Genomic DNA, 18,108 nt, shown 5'->3' with positions numbered 1-18,108 from the left:
GGCCTAGTGTAGTGTGTAGAGGGTCGCTGGGAGTGTAAGAAAACACTAAGGGTGTCCAAGATACCCCACCCCAAGACCCTGAAAAGTACGAGTAAAGTTACCCTACTACCCCAGAAAGACAGTAAAGACCACAACTGACTGCAAAGCACTGAAGACGGATTCCTGGACCTGAGGACCTGTGAAGGAAGGGGACCAAGTCCAAGAGTCACAAAAGTGTGCAGGGGGGCAGGAGCCCACTAAACCCCGGATGAAGGTGCAAAATGGCTGCCTCTGGGTGGAAGAAGCTGAAGATTCTGCAACAACGGAAGATGCCAGGAACTCCTCCTTTGCACAGAAGATGTCCCACAGCGTGCTGGAGGATGCAGAGTTGTTTCCACATGGAAAGACCGCAAATAAGCCTTGCTAGCTGCAAAGCTCGCGGATGAAGAAAATGGGTGCTGCCCGGGCCCAGGAAGGACCAGGAGGTCGCCCATTGGAGGAGGAGACAGAAGGGGCGCTCAGCAACACAGAGAGCCCACGCAGAAGCAGGCAGCACCCACAGAGGTATTTGAACACAGTTTCAAGAAAACTGAGCACGGTGGTCGTCTCAACACTACAAAAGAGGGTCCCACGAAGCTGGTGGTCAACCCAGCGAGTTGAGCAATGCAGGATGGAGTGCCGGGGACCTGGGCTGTACTGTGCACAAAGGATTCCTTGCAAAAGTGCACAGAAGCCCTAGCAGCTGCAGTTCACGCAGTACACAGGATTACTGTCTGGCGTGGGGAGGCAAGGACTTACCTCCACAAAATTTGGAAAGATGGACCACTGGACTGTCTGGGTCACTTGGATCCAGCTCCTGTGTTCCAGGGACCACACTCGTCATGATGAGAGGTGACCCAGAGGACAGGTGAAGCAGAAGTTTGGTGCCAGCGTTAGCAGGGGGAAGATTCCGTCGACCCACAGGACATTTCTTCTTGTCTTCCAGTGCAGGGTGAAGGCAGACAGCCCCCAGAGCATGCCTCACCAGGAAACAATCGAGAAAGCCGGCAGGATTAGGCGCTACAATGTTGCTGGTAGTCTTCTTGCTAGTTTGTTTCGGTTTTGCAGGCGTCCTGGAGCAATCAGCCGTCGATCTTTGGCAGAAGTCGAAGAGGGAGATGCAGAGAAAGGGTGTGCAATTTAATAACATAACTACTTGTCTGTGGGACAGGTTGCTTCTTAAATCTACCTGTCCTGTGAATAAATCGACTTGTCCCTTTGGTGCCACGTGATGCGGCAAACAAATTATGCAGCAACCTCATTATGCAAGAGCTCTGATAATAGCCTCTCTGATTATGCCAGGCTGCTACTTTAGTAGGGCTTGAATACTTGCAATTTCAATCACTACTATAACAATTACCTTATTTTGCCACCTTTCTGCAGATTTACATACTGGAGCTGGAGGAAGCAGTAAGCAACAGTTCCAGAGCTGGAATGCCTTTGAGTCTGCAAACATACTAACTAGCATGTTTTAAGGATTTTCACAAGCTCTTCTCTAATCTTTTCCCATATTGAGAAAGGTTGAAAATGTACTCCTGACAATGGCAGAAGTAGAAGTCTTCCAAGGTTAGGAAAAAAGTGGTTGAAGGGAAAGTGAACTTGTAAACGCTCAATAGATTTTCACATGATCAAATCTTCACATGCATATTTGCTTGCGCTAAAATACAGTTCACAAATATTTTCTAGGAGTATGAGTTCCTGGTCAACTTCTGTAAGTTCATGTGAATTCATGAAAGTCACTTATTCAAAGAAAGATACCATAGGTGAACTTTTGTGACTTTCTTTAAGAAATGGGTCCCTAATTAGGTCTGGCGTTAACAAAGACATTTTTTGTTTTTTAAACTTCCATTTCTCTCTCTATCTGTGACTGGGTTTGAGTGATCGCATTCTACTCCTGCACAAGGAACATATTGGCAAACAAAATAGTTTTTTTCAGTGCCCGGAAGTACTATGTCAATCAGTGGCGTAATGAAACTGGAGTGGGCCCCCCTGCGAAGATCATGAAGCCCTCCCTACCCCCCTCCACACTCACTCAGGGCAGGTGCTGAGGGCAGGTGCTGTGCTGAGGGGGGCTGTAGGGCCTTTGTTATGCCACTTGAGGCAATGTGTGCTTTTTGAGACTAAAAAGGTTTTAATTTTTTGCCAGTTTTTGTTACAGTGGTGAGGTCCTGACTGCTCCTACAACAATAAAGTGTTCCAAATGTCATGTCAAATCAAGACACACATTGACAAAACCAAAAGACTCACAAATCAAGTCAGTTGGCTTTGCCAGTACTTGTTTATTTTCATGCTTTCCATAATCTTTTTGAAAATGGTTACACTTATTTTCCATTACGAATATTTTTTGGAAATATTAGCATTTTACAAAATGATGCTTCAAAGAAATAGCACCTAAAATTTCATAGTAGCGAAACGTTTTTTTTTCTTCTTACATTTCTTTCTGAATATTTTATTTTTAAAGCAAAGAATCATCACTCTTGCTTACAAGGTTTTACAAACAATTGCATCTAATCAGAGAGCATTCTTGGAGCATTAAACGTAGCCCCATATTGTTAAACTTTCCAAACGTGTGTACGCTTTTTTTTTTTTTAAACTGGAACCACTGTCAGTAAGTGGTGCAGTGTGACCTTAAAACGTTTATTTACAGTGCTCACCCTAATAATCAATGCTTTTCATTAATGAACCATAAATACAAGTTCGAGCACTATTAGCACAAGAACATACATATTACCTCAACTGCAGACAGTTCCATTCTCTGTAAACTGGCACCCAAAGGGGTTGTGCTGCAGAAGGTTGGGCCTACTTGTCCGAAGGACAAAATAAACATGAAAACTTTTTGCCCTGGGCCCAAAACAATATGTCCTGGGCGTCAGGCGATAGGAATTTCACATCCCTGCAGAGGAACTTTGGTGAGCTCTTGCATTTGTTATCTGACAAGAAGCCCACACGAGAGACCCTAAATAGCCCTCAGAGGGGGATTCGCCACATGGCACTACCTTGGCTAGTGCCAGGGTGCCCTCACACTTAGTAACTTTGCACCTAACCTTCACCAAGTGAGGGTTAGATATATAGGTGACTTATAAGTTACTTAAGTGCAGTGTAAAATGGCTGTGAAATTACATGGACGTTGTTTCACTCAGGCTGCAGTGGCAGTCCTGTGTAAGAATTGTCTGAGCTCCCTATGGGTGGCAAAAGAAATGCTGCAGCCCATATGGATCTCCTGGAACCCCAATACCCTGGGTACCTAGGTACCATATACTAAGGAATTATAAGGGTGTTCCAGTGTGCCAATTAGAATTGGTAAAAATGGTCACTAGCCTACAGTGACAATTTTAAAGCCAGAGAGAGCATAAGCACTGAGGTTCTGATTAGCAGAGCCTCAGTGACACAGTTAGGCACTACACAGGGAACACATTCAGGCCACAACTATGAGCACTGGGGTCCTGACTAGCAGGATCCCAGTGCGACAGGCAAAAACAAACTGACACACAAGTAAAAAATGGGGGTAATATGCCAGGCAAGATCGTACTTTCCTACAGTGACAATGTGCCAAAAATATCTCAGAGGATATACTTATTTAGGAGGTAAGTAACATGCACAAAATATAAATAAACAACTAACCAAATCAGGTAAGTAAAACAGTCAGAAAGTAGTACAAACACGGTAAAACATAATAGGATGCAATAGGCCTAGGGGCAACACAAACCATATATTGAGTAAGAAAGTGGAATGCGAACCACAAATGCACCCCTAGGCAAGTGTAGTGTGGAAAGGGTCGCTGGGAGTGTTAGAAAACACCAAGGGAGTAAAGGAGACCCCACCCCAAGACCCTGGAAAGTGGGAGTAAAGTACTACTATTTCCCCAGAAACACACTTAAGTTGTGATAAAGGACTTTGCAAGGACCACAACAGACTGCAAAGCACTGAAGACGGTTTCCTGGACCTGAAGACCTGCAAAGGAAGGGGACCAAGTCCAAGAGTCGCTAAAGTGTCCAGGGGGGCAGTAGCCCACTAAACCCCAGATGAAGGTGCAAAATGGCTGCCTCCGGTTGGAAGAAGCTGCAGGATTTGCAACAATGGAAGGATGTATGAAGTTCTTCTTCGTGCTGAAGATGTCCCACGTGCTGGAGGATGCAGAGTTGTTTAAATACTGCAAACAAGCCTTGCTAGCTGCAAGAGTCGCGGTTGGAGAAAAAGGGTGCTGCTTGGGCCCAGGAAGGACCAGGATGTCGCCACTTGGGAAAGGAGACAGAGGGGGCCCTCAGCAACGTAGAGAGCCCAGGGAGAAGAAGGAAGCACCCGCAGAAGTCCTTGAACACGTGTTCAAGAAATCTGAACACAGCAGTCATCTCAACACTGCAAAGAGAGGTCCCACGACACCGGAGATCAACTCAGGGAGCTGAGCATCGCAGGACGGAGTGCTGGGGACCTAGGCTCGGCTGTGCATGCAGGATTTCCTGGAAATGTGCACAGAAGCCCTTGTAGCTGCAGATCACCCTGTGCACAGGATTACTGTCTGGGGAGGGGAGGCAAGGACTTACCTCATCCAAATTTGGACAGTATACCACTGGAAGTTGGAAGTCCGCGTCATTTGGGTCCACCATCTGTGTTCCAGGGGCCACGCTCGTCAGGATGAGAGGGGACCCAGAGTACCGGCGAAGCTGAAGTTTGGTGCCTGCTGGAGCAGGGGGAAGATTCAGTCGACCCACAGGATATTTCTTTGTGGCTTCCAGTGCAGGGTGAAGGCAGGCACTCCCCAGAACATGCACCAAAAGGAAACAGTTGAGAAAGCCGGCAGGATTAGGCGTAACAATGCACTGGTAGTTTTGCAGTTTTGCAGGCGTCCTGGAACAGTCAGCGGTCGATCCTTGGCAGAATTCAAAGAGAGAAGTGCTGAGGAACTCTGGTGAGCTCTTGCATTCGTTATCTGAGGAATAGCCCAGAGGAGAGACCCTAAATAGACAGAAAATTAGGTTTGGCTACCAAGAAAGGAGGTTTCTCCCATTTCCTTTGTCCAGTTTCGCGCCAGAGCATGGCTGGGGGATCTCTGAACCGGCTACCCCTCCCAAGCCAGTCACACCTAGAAATCCTTTGTTCTGCCTTCCTGGGCTTGATCAGATCAAGCAGCAGGAGGGCAGAAACCTGTCTGAGGGCTGGCAGCAGCTTGGGCTGCCTGGAAAACCCTGTAATACTGGTGGTATCAATGCTGGGGGTCCTCTAAGGAGCCCCCAGAGTGCATGAAATGATCATTCCAATACTTGCAAAAACATTGGGGTATGATTCCGACATATTTGATACCAAACATGCCCAGGTTCGTAGTTATCATTATGTAGCTGGACAAAGGTAGTGACCTATGTCCGGTACACATATAACATGGCGTCCTGCACTCACGAAGTCCAGTAAAATGAGGCCGGAGTTTGTGGGGGCACCTCTGCTAGTGGAGGGGTGCCTTCACACACAGGTACTTACAGCCTGCCCTCTGGGCTGAGAGGGCCTACCATAGAGGTGACTCACAGTCACCAGGTGCAGTTACCTGTAGTGAAACAGGTGTGTGCACCCGGTTCACGCAGACTGCAATGGCAGGCCTGCAGAAACCTTTGCATGGGTTCTCTATGGGTGGAAGAATAACTGCTGCAGCCGATAGGGATCCCCTGAAACCCCAATGCCCTGGGTACCTAGGTACCATATACTAGGGACTTATATGGGGGATCAGTATGCCACTTGTGGGAAGAAAAGGTTACTAGCAACCAAATTTAGAGAAGAGAGCATAATCACCGGGGTCTTGGTTAGCAGGATCCCAATGAACACCGTCAAGCACACTGACAACAGGCAGAAAATGGGGGTAACCATGCCAGGAAAGAGGGCACTTTCCTACAGTGTCACTAAAATAAGGTACCTTTTTGTTGTTGTAACACAGTGTGGTTCTTTTATGTGTGTGAGTGTTGTCTGACTACGGTGGTATTGCATGAGCTTTGCATGTCTCCTAGATAAGCCTTGGCTGTTCATCCACTGCTATCTCTAGATAGCCTGGCTTCTAGACACTGCCTACACTTCACTAATAAGGGGATACCTGGACCTGATATAAGGTGATAATACCATAGGTACTCGCCACACACTAGGCCAGCTTCCTACACGATCTTTCCCAGATAGACCTAAATTGTGTGTTGTTAAATGCATTTAAGTTTATGAAGATGTACAGAGACGATGCAGGTCAAGTATTGGTGTCACTTTAAAAACCATTTGGCCCAGTTTCTGCAGCAACTTTAACCAGCTGGGTCAAGTAGCTTTTGGGAGAGGCAGGCATTCATATTTCTGAATTTGGAGCTCATTCTGTCCATGGAGCCATGACTTCAAAAGCTTTTTCCTCTGGCTATTGACTAGAGACTTCAAACAGAAAGAGAGGATCGGAGGATTAAATGGTCCAGTGTACACCCTCCTGACATTGTGACAATGTGATAATATAATATGGTACACTTTTCCAAAGTTAGTAAGAAGGAAAGAAAAGAAGTCCTGATAATCAGGAGCAATAGTCCTCACACACCATATTTGGTGTCATGCTTCATCATCGGACAGCTCCTCGTCAGACCGGTGCTGCAATGTCTGACGGGCACCCCCCAAGGGGGGGCTCTTTGCCGGAGATCTTTTTATACTCGATGATGCCACGGAGCCAAATATGGGTCCGAGAGAGGAGGAAAATACACAAGAAAGAAGAGTAAAATTGGCTCAAATCCCTCAATAAATAGTTTATTACTTGCTGTTGGGAAATGGTCAAGACTAAAAAAAGTAATAAAGGGAGTGAAGCCAGAGATAATGCTCAGACACTCACACAAAAACAATCAAAATAAAGGAGGATGGAAATAATCCGACACTCCTTAGTATGCGGTCGACATGTTTCGCGTCTCTTATGGTCCAACAGGATCCCCTGTTTCTTCTTCAGGACCTACTTAATCATTGAGCTTCTCTAATTGAAAAAAAGCAAAACAATATATCTATACTCCTGCAGACTAAGGCTCACAGTCAAGGCGTCATCAGTCACTTACTAGGATTAAACCGGACTGGCTTTTCTTTCCTATCAGTCATCCATCTTCACTAAAGAATAGGCTTCATGGGATCACGCAGGCCTGTTGCCCGGTTCACAGTAAATTTCCGTGGTCACTGGTGTCCTGAACAGCACCTACCCTGGGGCCGCGTTCCCGAATATTGACTAGAGGACATCATGGCAGCCGCTGATTGGTCCTGAGATTTCACCTTTAAGTTGTTTTATCATAAAGCTATTGTGGATGTAGCATGTAACATGGTGGCGCAGCTTTGAACAAGCATAATTTGAAGCCTCAATAGAATATAATATTTTCAAGCCTTCGCATCAAGATTTTTCAATTCTATTAAGTACAAGGAGGTGAGAATTACCCCACTTGAAAACAGTCTGATACATGCACAAGAGTTCAGTGGATTACATCAATGTTTATATTTCATGATTATTTGTTGCTGACAAGTTGGTCGTAAGTGACATGGCAGGCCTATTTGCAAAGAAAGAGGAAGGACTATGGGCTCTGAGGGTTTTATGTTTATGGAAGGTACCCGATTGGTGGGTCACTAGAAGGGTGGACTTTGGTTCATAGGAAATGTAGTTTTTATTTGTCATTGAATTCATTGGCTGCTGTGTTTTTGCAGTACAAGAAAGAGAAGCATAATCTTCGCCTCTGTGTCCTTAATAGAATTGGCCAGTTCCAATTTCTTTTTTTTTTTTTTAATTTGAATTCTGGTACTTGTCTTATTTAATCCATTATAAAGCTAGGGCTACACGTCAAAAACATCTAATCATGCATGGACCTAGGAAACATGGCAGCTATTCATTTTTTTTTTAAGGTTCATGCGGGTTTGCACCGGGATAGTCCATGGAGGCATGTTGCTTTTTAGGAGGGTAAATATAATTAAGAGAAGGACTCCTACCAAATTATGGTAAGTGTATGTCTACCCTAATATGTGTCTTCTTTCACTGTTACTATACATTACAAGACTGATATAGAGTTCTGGTATATCCCAAGTCCCTGATTCACACTCTTTGAACAGAGAATAAAGAAAAAAAAAAAATCTTAATGTCTTTTAATGAAAAAACATCTGAAACAAATTCTACTTTTTTTTTCAGGTTGTGTATTAGCGCCAAAACGACCCGAAGGTGTTGGGGCACCTTGCAAGAGAACCAGTTACATTGCACAAGGTCACCGTTATTTTTGTAGGCACGGGGAGATTACCTGATTTACCCAGTCACAGTAATGGTGAGCCAACGTTGAGATTCGAACCTGGTTTCTTAGTTCCAAACTCTGCAGTTCTGTCCCTTACGCCACATACTTTCCGATTGATGGCATTATAAAACTTTTTTATAGTCCATTTCAAAACGAATTCTTTTCTTACTTTAATGTGACATTGGTCTCTCCATTCAAACATAATTATTTATGTACTATTTCTCAAATTAATACGGGGCGGTTTACCATTCTAAGGCAGTCTCTGACGTTATTGTGCGATGGTGGTTCTATTCCAAGATGGCGCTGACCTTTCCGCATCTGAATGAATTGTCCTCTCGTTCTGGGATGAACGTTTTTTTTTCCCCAAACCTGACCCTAAACTAAAGCGACATAATTACTTGTTCAAGATGGCCGCCACCTTGGAACTACATTGGAAAGTGTCAATGTGTTCTTTGTAACCCGCACGTCTTATAATTTAACGAGTACGTTGTAAGCACAGAGACCGAAACTGCAGTAAAGAAAGTTTGAAGACTGAAAACAGTGCATATGACAGGAGATAGGGAAAAGTAAAGCCGTGGATTTATTACTGTTCTTCATATTCTTGCTATGGATCGGTAGAGGAGCCATTTTCAGCCGGGACATCATTTCCACAGGAACACATGTGAGTGGAGGGCAGCGCGGAAATGTCGAGAGTGGTGAGGATTTTCAGAACCCTTAGGAATAACTGGAAGAAAAGCACAGTGGGCTTTTCCCTGCTGATATACGGAGGACACTGGACGTATGGCAAGTACTGGTGAGTATTCCCTGCCTAAGAGCCCCTGTCAGCGGTTTCCATGCCAGTACAGAGTTGCCACCTTTCATTTGAAAAAATACAGTCTATTTGTTGTACTTTTTGCTGATCTGGAGTGGCCAAGAATCTGGTTAGTACAATAACATGTCTGTAACATTCTCCGTATTTTTATCCATATGTTTGCTTTAGAACTCAGCAAAATGTAGACCTCTATAAAATGATTTTTAAGTGAGTTCTTCCTGTACTTGCCCTTTTAGGTTTACATGTCTAAAGGGAAAACCTACTGGTGCATAGCTGCCAAGGTTTCATATATCTATGTGTGACATTTTCATAATTTCAGTGTAATTATGAGTGACATTTCAACAACTATGAGTGACACTTTCCCTCTGGCAAAATCAAGCAATGAAGACGAGGGAACCATATAAATATCGTCCTGTATTGAGAATCCTATTGTACTCGTATCCTGTTGTACACCAGCGCCACCTTGTGGCTTTTGACAAACACTACTCGAAGCTTACTTAGCAAAGTGAGAAACTGGAACTAAAATGTTTTACCGCACTTCAGGACGCAGTTCTTTTGTGTAACAATTTCTGGCATTGCAGTAATGACTGAAAATGCTTTAATTTAACGTGAGATGAGTGGCTCTTGGCAGGGCTGCTGGTGTCACTGCTCTTCACATTTTATAGGTTTCACCTGCACAGCGCTTGCGCAGTGCTTGTCAAATCTGTTGTATTTAATATAAATCTTAAAAGTGGCTTACAGCCTGCCCTTGCTTTTCTTTGGTTTGTGTGCTTGCCACTTGCTTTTCCTAAATTTCTGTCTGCTGTAGCATACTATATATCCTGTTGTTCCTCTCTTGTGTATTTCTTATCATTATCTTGTGGCCAAACTCCTGTTTTCTTTTGTTTTGTGGAACTTCTTTAAAAGACCTCTGCATGCTTTGGGGGAAGCCAAATTCTCTGATCGCAATGCGCACTCACTATTCCCTCCTCTGGGGCCAAAATAGGGGCCCACTCTAATGCTCCCTTTTGAGCAGTGTACTCGCCAGTATCCCCAGGCCAAATCGGGGACCGACTCAAGCGTTCTGTTTTGAGCAGCGTACTCGCCAGTATCTCGGGGCTGAAGCAGGGACCCACTCTAGTTATCTATTGCTTTGTGGTATTTTGCTTTGAACATTCTTGATCTGCAGTGCGGCGTGCTTTGCTTGGCCCGGGTCAGGTCACTTAGCTGCTCCACGGTTTAACCAGCCTCGACTTTTCTCCCTTTGTTGATGCTCCCCATCTGCTTCCAGTTGTCAGCTTACTCTGTTATTGGTTGTTTCATCCTATCCCCTATGGAAAATAACTGCATGTGCCTTGCCTGATTCCTGTATATTATAATTTTCCTCTCTCTGCTTTATAATATGTACCTAGCAGCATTTTTGGATATATATAGTACCCTGCACACCATTTGCACTGTTCCCTATACCTGATCAGTGCCTGTTGGGCAGAATCTCTTTTGGAACTAACTGTGTCCAACACAATTATGTATTGCTCAGTCCCGGCTGTACGATGAGTGTTATTATTGGTGCACAACTGAATGATGCTGCATTTTAGCCGTGCTAATAAATGCAGACCGCTATTTGCCAGTGTATAATCTGCACACTTTATTTGACGCCACTCTCCATGACCATCAGTGGTCGTATGTAATTGTGCCAGACGAGAGGCTTGCAGAAAAAATACATTGCTACATAGTAAACTGCAAGTGAGACACCCACAGGGATTAATTACTGTACCATTTTGGATCAAGAGGGTTTCCAAGTGCTTTGAACAGAGGTGAGGTAGAGTCCTCAGACTCTAGGTAGTGTCTGAAGCACCTATGCTGCTTTCCGCTGTGCTATATATGTTTACTCCCCTAGTCAAAGATGCTCGGTAAGCAAGGGCGCCTGCAATGGATGGACAATAAGCACTATATACAAACGAGGTGCCATGGTTGAATTTGAAATTGTGGTAACATGAACTGTGTGTGTAAACCGACCTTCTGCCGAGGTCTGTGACCTCATCTGGTCATGTTTTTCAGTGCGCTGAATCCAACTAAACTTTCATCATTTATAGTAGTTTCTGCAAATTCTTAATAAATTAATGACTTCAGGAACACAAAAAAAACTGCGTTACTTGTGAGAAAGTAGCCTCTTTCTAGCCTTGTTACCCCCACTTTTGGCCTGTTTGTGAGTGTATGTCAGGGTGTTTTCACTGTCTCACTGGGATCCTGCTAGCCAGGGCCCAGTGCTCATAGTGAAAACCCTATGTTTTCAGTATGTTTGTTATGTGTCACTGGGACCCTGCTAGTCAGGACCCCAGTGCTCATAAGTTTGTGGCCTATATGTATGTGTTCCCTGTGTGGTGCCTAACTGTCTCACTGAGGCTCTGCTAACAAGAACCTCAGTGGTTATGCTCTCTCATTTCTTTCAAATTGTCACTAACAGGCTAGTGACCAATTTTACCAATTTACATTGGCATACTGGAACACCCTTATAATTCCCTAGTATATGGTACTGAGGTACCCAGGGTATTGGGGTTCCAGGAGATCCCTATGGGCTGCAGCATTTCTTTTGCCACCCATAGGGAGCTCTGACAATTCTTACACAGGCCTGCCACTGCAGCCTGAGTGAAATAACGTCCACGTTATTTCACAGCCATTTTACACTGCACTTAAGTAACTTATAAGTCACCTATATGTCTAACCTTTACCTGGTAAAGGTTAGGTGCAAAGTTACTTAGTGTGAGGGCACCCTGGCACTAGCCAAGGTGCCCCCACATTGTTCAGGGCCAATTCCCCGGACTTTGTGAGTGCGGGGACACCATTACACGCGTGCACTACATATAGGTCACTACCTATATGTAGCTTCACAATGGTAACTCCGAATATGGCCATGTAACATGTCTATGATCATGGAATTGCCCCCTCTATGCCATCCTGGCATAGTTGGCACAATCCCATGATCCCAGTGGTCTGTAGCACAGACCCTGGTACTGCCAAACTGCCTTTCCTGGGGTTTCACTGCAGCTGCTGCTGCTGCCAACCCCTCAGACAGGCATCTGCCCTCCTGGGGTCAAGCCAGGCCTGGCCCAGGATGGCAGAACAAAGAACTTCCTCTGAGAGAGGGTGTGACACCCTCTCCCTTTGGAAAATGGTGTGAAGGCAGGGGAGGAGTAGCCTCCCCCAGCCTCTGGAAATGCTTTCTTGGGCACAGATGTGCCCAATTCTGCATAAGCCAGTCTACACCGGTTCAGGGGACCCCTTAGCCCTGCTCTGGCGCGAAACTGGACAAAGGAAAGGGGAGTGACCACTCCCCTGACCTGCACCTCCCATGGGAGGTGTCCAGAGCTCCTCCAGTGTGCTCCAGACCTCTGCCATCTTGGAAACAGAGGTGCTGCTGGCACACTGGACTGCTCTGAGTGGCCAGTGCCACCAGGTGACGTCAGAGACTCCTTCTGATAGGCTCCTTCAGGTGTTGCTAGCCTATCCTCTCTCCTAGGTAGCCAAACCCTCTTTTCTGGCTATTTAGGGTCTCTGTCTCTGGGGAAACTTTAGATAACGAATGCAAGAGCTCAGCCGAGTTCCTCTGCATCTCTCTCTTCACCTTCTGCCAAGGAATCGACTGCTGACCGCGCTGGAAGCCTGCAAAACTGCAACACAGTAGCAAAGACGACTACTGCAGCTCTGTAACGCTGATCCTGCCGCCTTCTCGACTGTTTTCCTGGTGGTGCATGCTGTGGGGGTAGTCTGCCTCCTCTCTGCACTAGAAGCTCCGAAGAAATCTCCCGTGGGTTGACGGAATCTTGCCCCTGCAACCGCAGGCACCAAAAAGCTGCATTACCGGTCCCTTGGGTCTCCTCTCAGCACGACGAGCGAGGTCCCTCGAATCCAGCAACTCTGTCCAAGTGACTCCCACAGTCCAGTGACTCTTCAGTCCAAGTTTGGTGGAGGTAAGTCCTTGCCTCACCTCGCTAGACTGCATTGCTGGGAACCGCGGCTTTTGCAGCTACTCCGGCCTCCGTGCACTTCCGGCGGAAATCCTTTGTGCACAGCCAAGCCTGGGTCCACGGCACTGTAACCTGCATTGCACGACGTTCTAAGTTGGTCTCCGGCGACGTGGGACTCCGTTGTGCGACTTCGGGTGAGCACTGTTTCACACATCCTCGTAGTGCCTGTTTCTGGCACTTCTCCGGGTGCTACCTGCTGCTGAGAGGGCTCCTTTTCTTGCTCGACGTCCCCTCTCTCTCCTGGTCCAATTTGCGACCTCCTGGTCCCTCCAGGGACACAGCAGCGTCCAAAAACGCTAACCGCACGATTTGCAGCTAGCAAGGCTTGTTGGCGTTCTTTCGGCGGGAAAACACTTCTGCACGACTCTCCACGGCGAGAGGGATCCGTCCACCAAAGGGGAAGTCTCTAGCCCTTTTCGTTCCTGCAGAAACCTCCGCTTCTTCTGTCCAGTAGAAGCTTCTTTGCACCCGCAGCTGGCATTTCCTGGGCATCTGCCCATCTCCGACTTGCTTGTGACTTTTGGACTTGGTCCCCTTGTTCCACAGGTACCCTAGATTGGAAATCCACAGTTGTTGCATTGTTGGTTTGTGTCTTTCCTGCATTATTCCTCTAACACGACTTCTTTGTCCTTAGGGGAACTTTAGTGCACTTTGCACTCACTTTTCAGGGTCTTGGGGAGGGTTATTTTTCTAACTCTCACTATTTTCTAATAGTCCCAGCGACCCTCTACAAGGTCACATAGGTTTGGGGTCCATTCGTGGTTCGCATTCCACTTTTGGAGTATATGGTTTGTGTTGCCCCTATCCCTATGTTTCCCCATTGCATCCTATTGTAACTATACATTGTTTGCACTGTTTTCTAAGACTATACTGCATATTTTTGCTATTGTGTATATATATCTTGTGTATATTTCCTATCCTCTCACTGAGGGTACACTCTAAGATACTTTGGCATCTTGTCATAAAAATAAAGTACCTTTATTTTTAGTATAACTGTGTATTGTGTTTTCTTATGATATTGTGCATATGACACTAGGTGGTACTGTAGTAGCTTCACACGTCTCCTAGTTCAGCCTAAGCTGCTCTGCTAAGCTACCATTATCTATCAGCCTAAGCTGCTAGACACCCTATACACTAATAAGGGATAACTGTGCAAGGTGCAAGTACCCCTTGGTACTCACTACAAGCCAGTCCAGCCTCCTACATTGGTTGTGCAGCGGTGGGATAAGTGCTTTGAGACTACTTACCACTCTTGTCATTGTACTTTTCATAAGAGAAAAATATACAAAACAAGGTCAGTGTATATACACATAGCCAAAAAGTTTTGCATTTCCTCTTTTCACTCTTTTCTAAGTGCTGAAAAGTACTTCTAAACTTTCAAAAAATTCTTAAAAGTTAAAAAAGTTTTTTTTCTGTCTTTCTAAAAAGTTCTGAAAACATTTTTCTCTTTTTCTATCACTTTAACTCTCTCTAAAAATGTCTGGCACAGGCCAAAATGTTGATCTGTCCAAACTTGCATATGATCACCTTAGCTGGAAAGGAGCAAGGAGTCTCTGCATAGAGAGAGGTTTGAGTGTAGGGAAGAATCCTTCTTTGGAATTATTGCTTAACATGCTTAGAGAACAAGATAAGGCCATAGGGGCCACATCTGTTGAAAAAGTAGCAAATGGTTCCCAATCTGATCCAGGGACTCCCCCAGGAAAAGATTCAGGAAAGAAACTTCCTAGCCTGCCCATTACTAGACAGTCTAGCATAGTTGGTAATGATGGAGAGCCTCACCATACACATAGTGTTGTCTCACATCATAGCAAAAGCATTTATTCTCACCATACTGGTAGTGATGTTTCTGTTAGCCAAGCTGTTAGGGTGGCTTCTGTAAGGGACAGGTCTCCTTCTGTTCATTCTTCTGTGTCTAAGAATGTCCCTCCCACCAACCCTGATGACAGAATGTTAGAGAGGGAACTCAATAAGTTGAGAGTGGAACAAACCAGGCTGAAGCTTAAAAAGCAACAGCTGGATTTGGATAGACAGTCTTTTGAACTAGAGAAAGAAAGACAGAAGTTGGGTTTAGATACCCATGGTGGCAGCAGCAGTATTCCCCATAGTCATCCTGCAAAAGAGCATGATTCCAGGAATCTGCATAAGATAGTTCCCCCTTATAAGGAGGGGGATGACATTAACAAGTGGTTTGCTGCACTTGAGAGGGCCTGTGTTGTACAGGATGTCCCTCAAAGGCAGTGGGCTGCTATCCTATGGCTATCATTTAGTGGAAAAGGTAGGGATAGGCTCCTTACTGTGAAAGAAAGTGATGCCAATAATTTTACAGTACTTAAGAATGCACTCCTGGATGGTTATGGCTTAACCACTGAACAATACAGGATAAAGTTCAGAGAGACCAAAAAGGAGTCTTCACAAGACTGGGTTGATTTCATTGACCATTCAGTGAAGGCCTTGGAGGGGTGGTTACATGGCAGTAAAGTTACTGATTATGACAGCCTGTATAACTTGATCCTGAGAGAGCATATTCTTAATAATTGTGTGTCTGATTTGTTGCACCAGTACTTGGTGGACTCTGATCTGACCTCTCCCCAAGAATTGGGAAAGAAGGCAGACAAATGGGTCAGAACAAGGGTGAACAGAAAAGTTCATACAGGGGGTGACAAAGAGAACACTAAGAAGAAAGATGGTGAAAAATCTCAAGATAAGCATGGGGATAAGGGTAAATCCAAAGATCCCACTTCAAATCTTAAACACTCTTCAGGGGGTGGGGATAAAACAAATTCTTCCTCTTCTTCTCAACCTACACAATTCAAAAAGCCTTGGTGCTTTGTGTGTAAAAATAGAGGCCATAGGCCAGGGGATAAGTCCTGTCCAGGTAAACCCCCTGAGCCTACCACCACTAATACATCAAGCTCTAGTGCCCCTAGCAGTAGTGGTACTAGTGGTGGGACTGCTGGCAACAGTCAAGTTAAGGGTGTAGTTGGGTTCACTTATGGGTCCATAGTAGAAACTGGGGTAGTCACTCCCAAGACAGTTTCTGTCACACCTAGTGGCATTGGCCTTGCCACACTGGCTGCTTGTCCCCTTACAATGGATAAGTACAGGCAGACAGTTTCAATAAATGGTGTTGAGGCCTTGGCCTACAGGGACACAGGTGCCAGTATCACTTTGGTGACTGAAAACCTAGTGCACCCTGATCAACACATCATTGGACAACAGTATAAGATTATTGATGTCCATAACTCCACTAAGTTTCTTCCCTTAGCTATAATTCAGTTTAGTTGGGGTGGAGTTACTGGCCCTAAGCAGGTGGTGGTATCACCTAGCTTACCTGTAGACTGTCTCTTAGGTAATGACCTAGAGGCCTCAGGTTGGGCTGATGTAGAGTTTTAGGCCCATGCAGCCATGCTGGGCATCCCAGAGGAATTGTTCCCTCTCATTTCTACTGAAATGAAAAAGCAAAGGAGAGAAGGCCTGAAAACTCAGGATCCCTCTCCATCAACAGGTAAAAAGGGTATCACAGTATCCCCTAACCACCCTACCATTCAGGATACCATTCCTGTGGTGGGAGAAACCTCTCCTGGGGTGGCACCTGTTCCAAGGGAATCATCAGTTGGCAAAACTGTACTCCCTGAGGTGGAAGTACCTCTCTGTCGGATAACTAACATTGGTGAGAAAAAGAGCACCATTTTAGTTAACATGGAGCATCCCTCCAACCCTCCCAGAGAAACTTTAGTGCAGAAACTCTGCACTGCCTCACAACGCTTAGGACAGCATCCCTGCCCTAGTGTGGAGCTCATAGGACAGCATCCCTGCCCTGCTCCAACCCAAGAGAAACAGCATCCCTGTTCTCTCTTCCAGCCATATGGACAAAGTTTTTGCCCAGCTATGGCTTTTCTGAGACAGCATCCCTGTCTGGCATTTCCATCACTACAAATAGGTTCAGTGGACAATTCCCACTGCTCTAAACTAAAACTTACTGATAGAAACTCTGAAAATACATCTTCACATTGTTGCTTAGCTAAAAAACTTCAAACAGGGTGGTTTACATCCCCACAGGGAAGTAACCATATAGTGGATGATAAAGGGAGTAACCAGTCTATTGCAGAGCTACTCTCTACTTATCACCACTTAGACAATAAAGTCTCAACTGGCCAAGGTTAGCCTTATTGTCCTTCGTTTGGGGGGGGGTTGTGTGAGAAAGTAGCCTCTTTCTAGCCTTGTTACCCCCACTTTTGGCCTGTTTGTGAGTGTATGTCAGGGTGTTTTCACTGTCTCACTGGGATCCTGCTAGCCAGGGCCCAGTGCTCATAGTGAAAACCCTATGTTTTCAGTATGTTTGTTATGTGTCACTGGGACCCTGCTAGTCAGGACCCCAGTGCTCATAAGTTTGTGGCCTATATGTATGTGTTCCCTGTGTGGTGCCTAACTGTCTCACTGAGGCTCTGCTAACCAGAACCTCAGTGGTTATGCTCTCTCATTTCTTTCAAATTGTCACTAACAGGCTAGTGACCAATTTTACCAATTTACATTGGCATACTGGAACACCCTTATAATTCCCTAGTATATGGTACTGAGGTACCCAGGGTATTGGGGTTCCAGGAGATCCCTATGGGCTGCAGCATTTCTTTTGCCACCCATAGGGAGCTCTGACAATTCTTACACAGGCCTGCCACTGCAGCCTGAGTGAAATAACGTCCACGTTATTTCACAGCCATTTTACACTGCACTTAAGTAACTTATAAGTCACCTATATGTCTAACCTTTACCTGGTAAAGGTTAGGTGCAAAGTTACTTAGTGTGAGGGCACCCTGGCACTAGCCAAGGTGCCCCCACATTGTTCAGGGCCAATTCCCCGGACTTTGTGAGTGCGGGGACACCATTACACGCGTGCACTACATATAGGTCACTACCTATATGTAGCTTCACAATGGTAACTCCGAATATGGCCATGTAACATGTCTATGATCATGGAATTGCCCCCTCTATGCCATCCTGGCATAGTTGGCACAATCCCATGATCCCAGTGGTC

At 45.5% G+C, this 18,108-nt stretch overlaps 1 protein-coding gene across 1 annotated transcript in view; it reads left to right on the top strand.

Annotated features, from left to right (window-relative positions):
- The first annotated feature begins 8,661 nt into the window (after nucleotides 1-8,661).
- The window catches only part of AGK (acylglycerol kinase), a 188,742-nt gene continuing 179,295 nt past the window's right edge, over nucleotides 8,662-18,108 (top strand). Inside the window, exon 1 of the mRNA XM_069227974.1 lies at nucleotides 8,662-9,054. Within this exon, the coding sequence (XP_069084075.1) occupies nucleotides 8,945-9,054 (110 nt within the window). The 5' untranslated portion in view covers nucleotides 8,662-8,944. The remainder of the gene's footprint in view (nucleotides 9,055-18,108) is intronic.

The sequence above is a fragment of the Pleurodeles waltl genome, chromosome 4_1 (genome assembly GCF_031143425.1).
Source record: "Pleurodeles waltl isolate 20211129_DDA chromosome 4_1, aPleWal1.hap1.20221129, whole genome shotgun sequence".
NCBI lineage: Eukaryota > Metazoa > Chordata > Amphibia > Caudata > Salamandridae > Pleurodeles > Pleurodeles waltl.
This window is presented reverse-complemented; position numbering and strand designations above follow the sequence as displayed.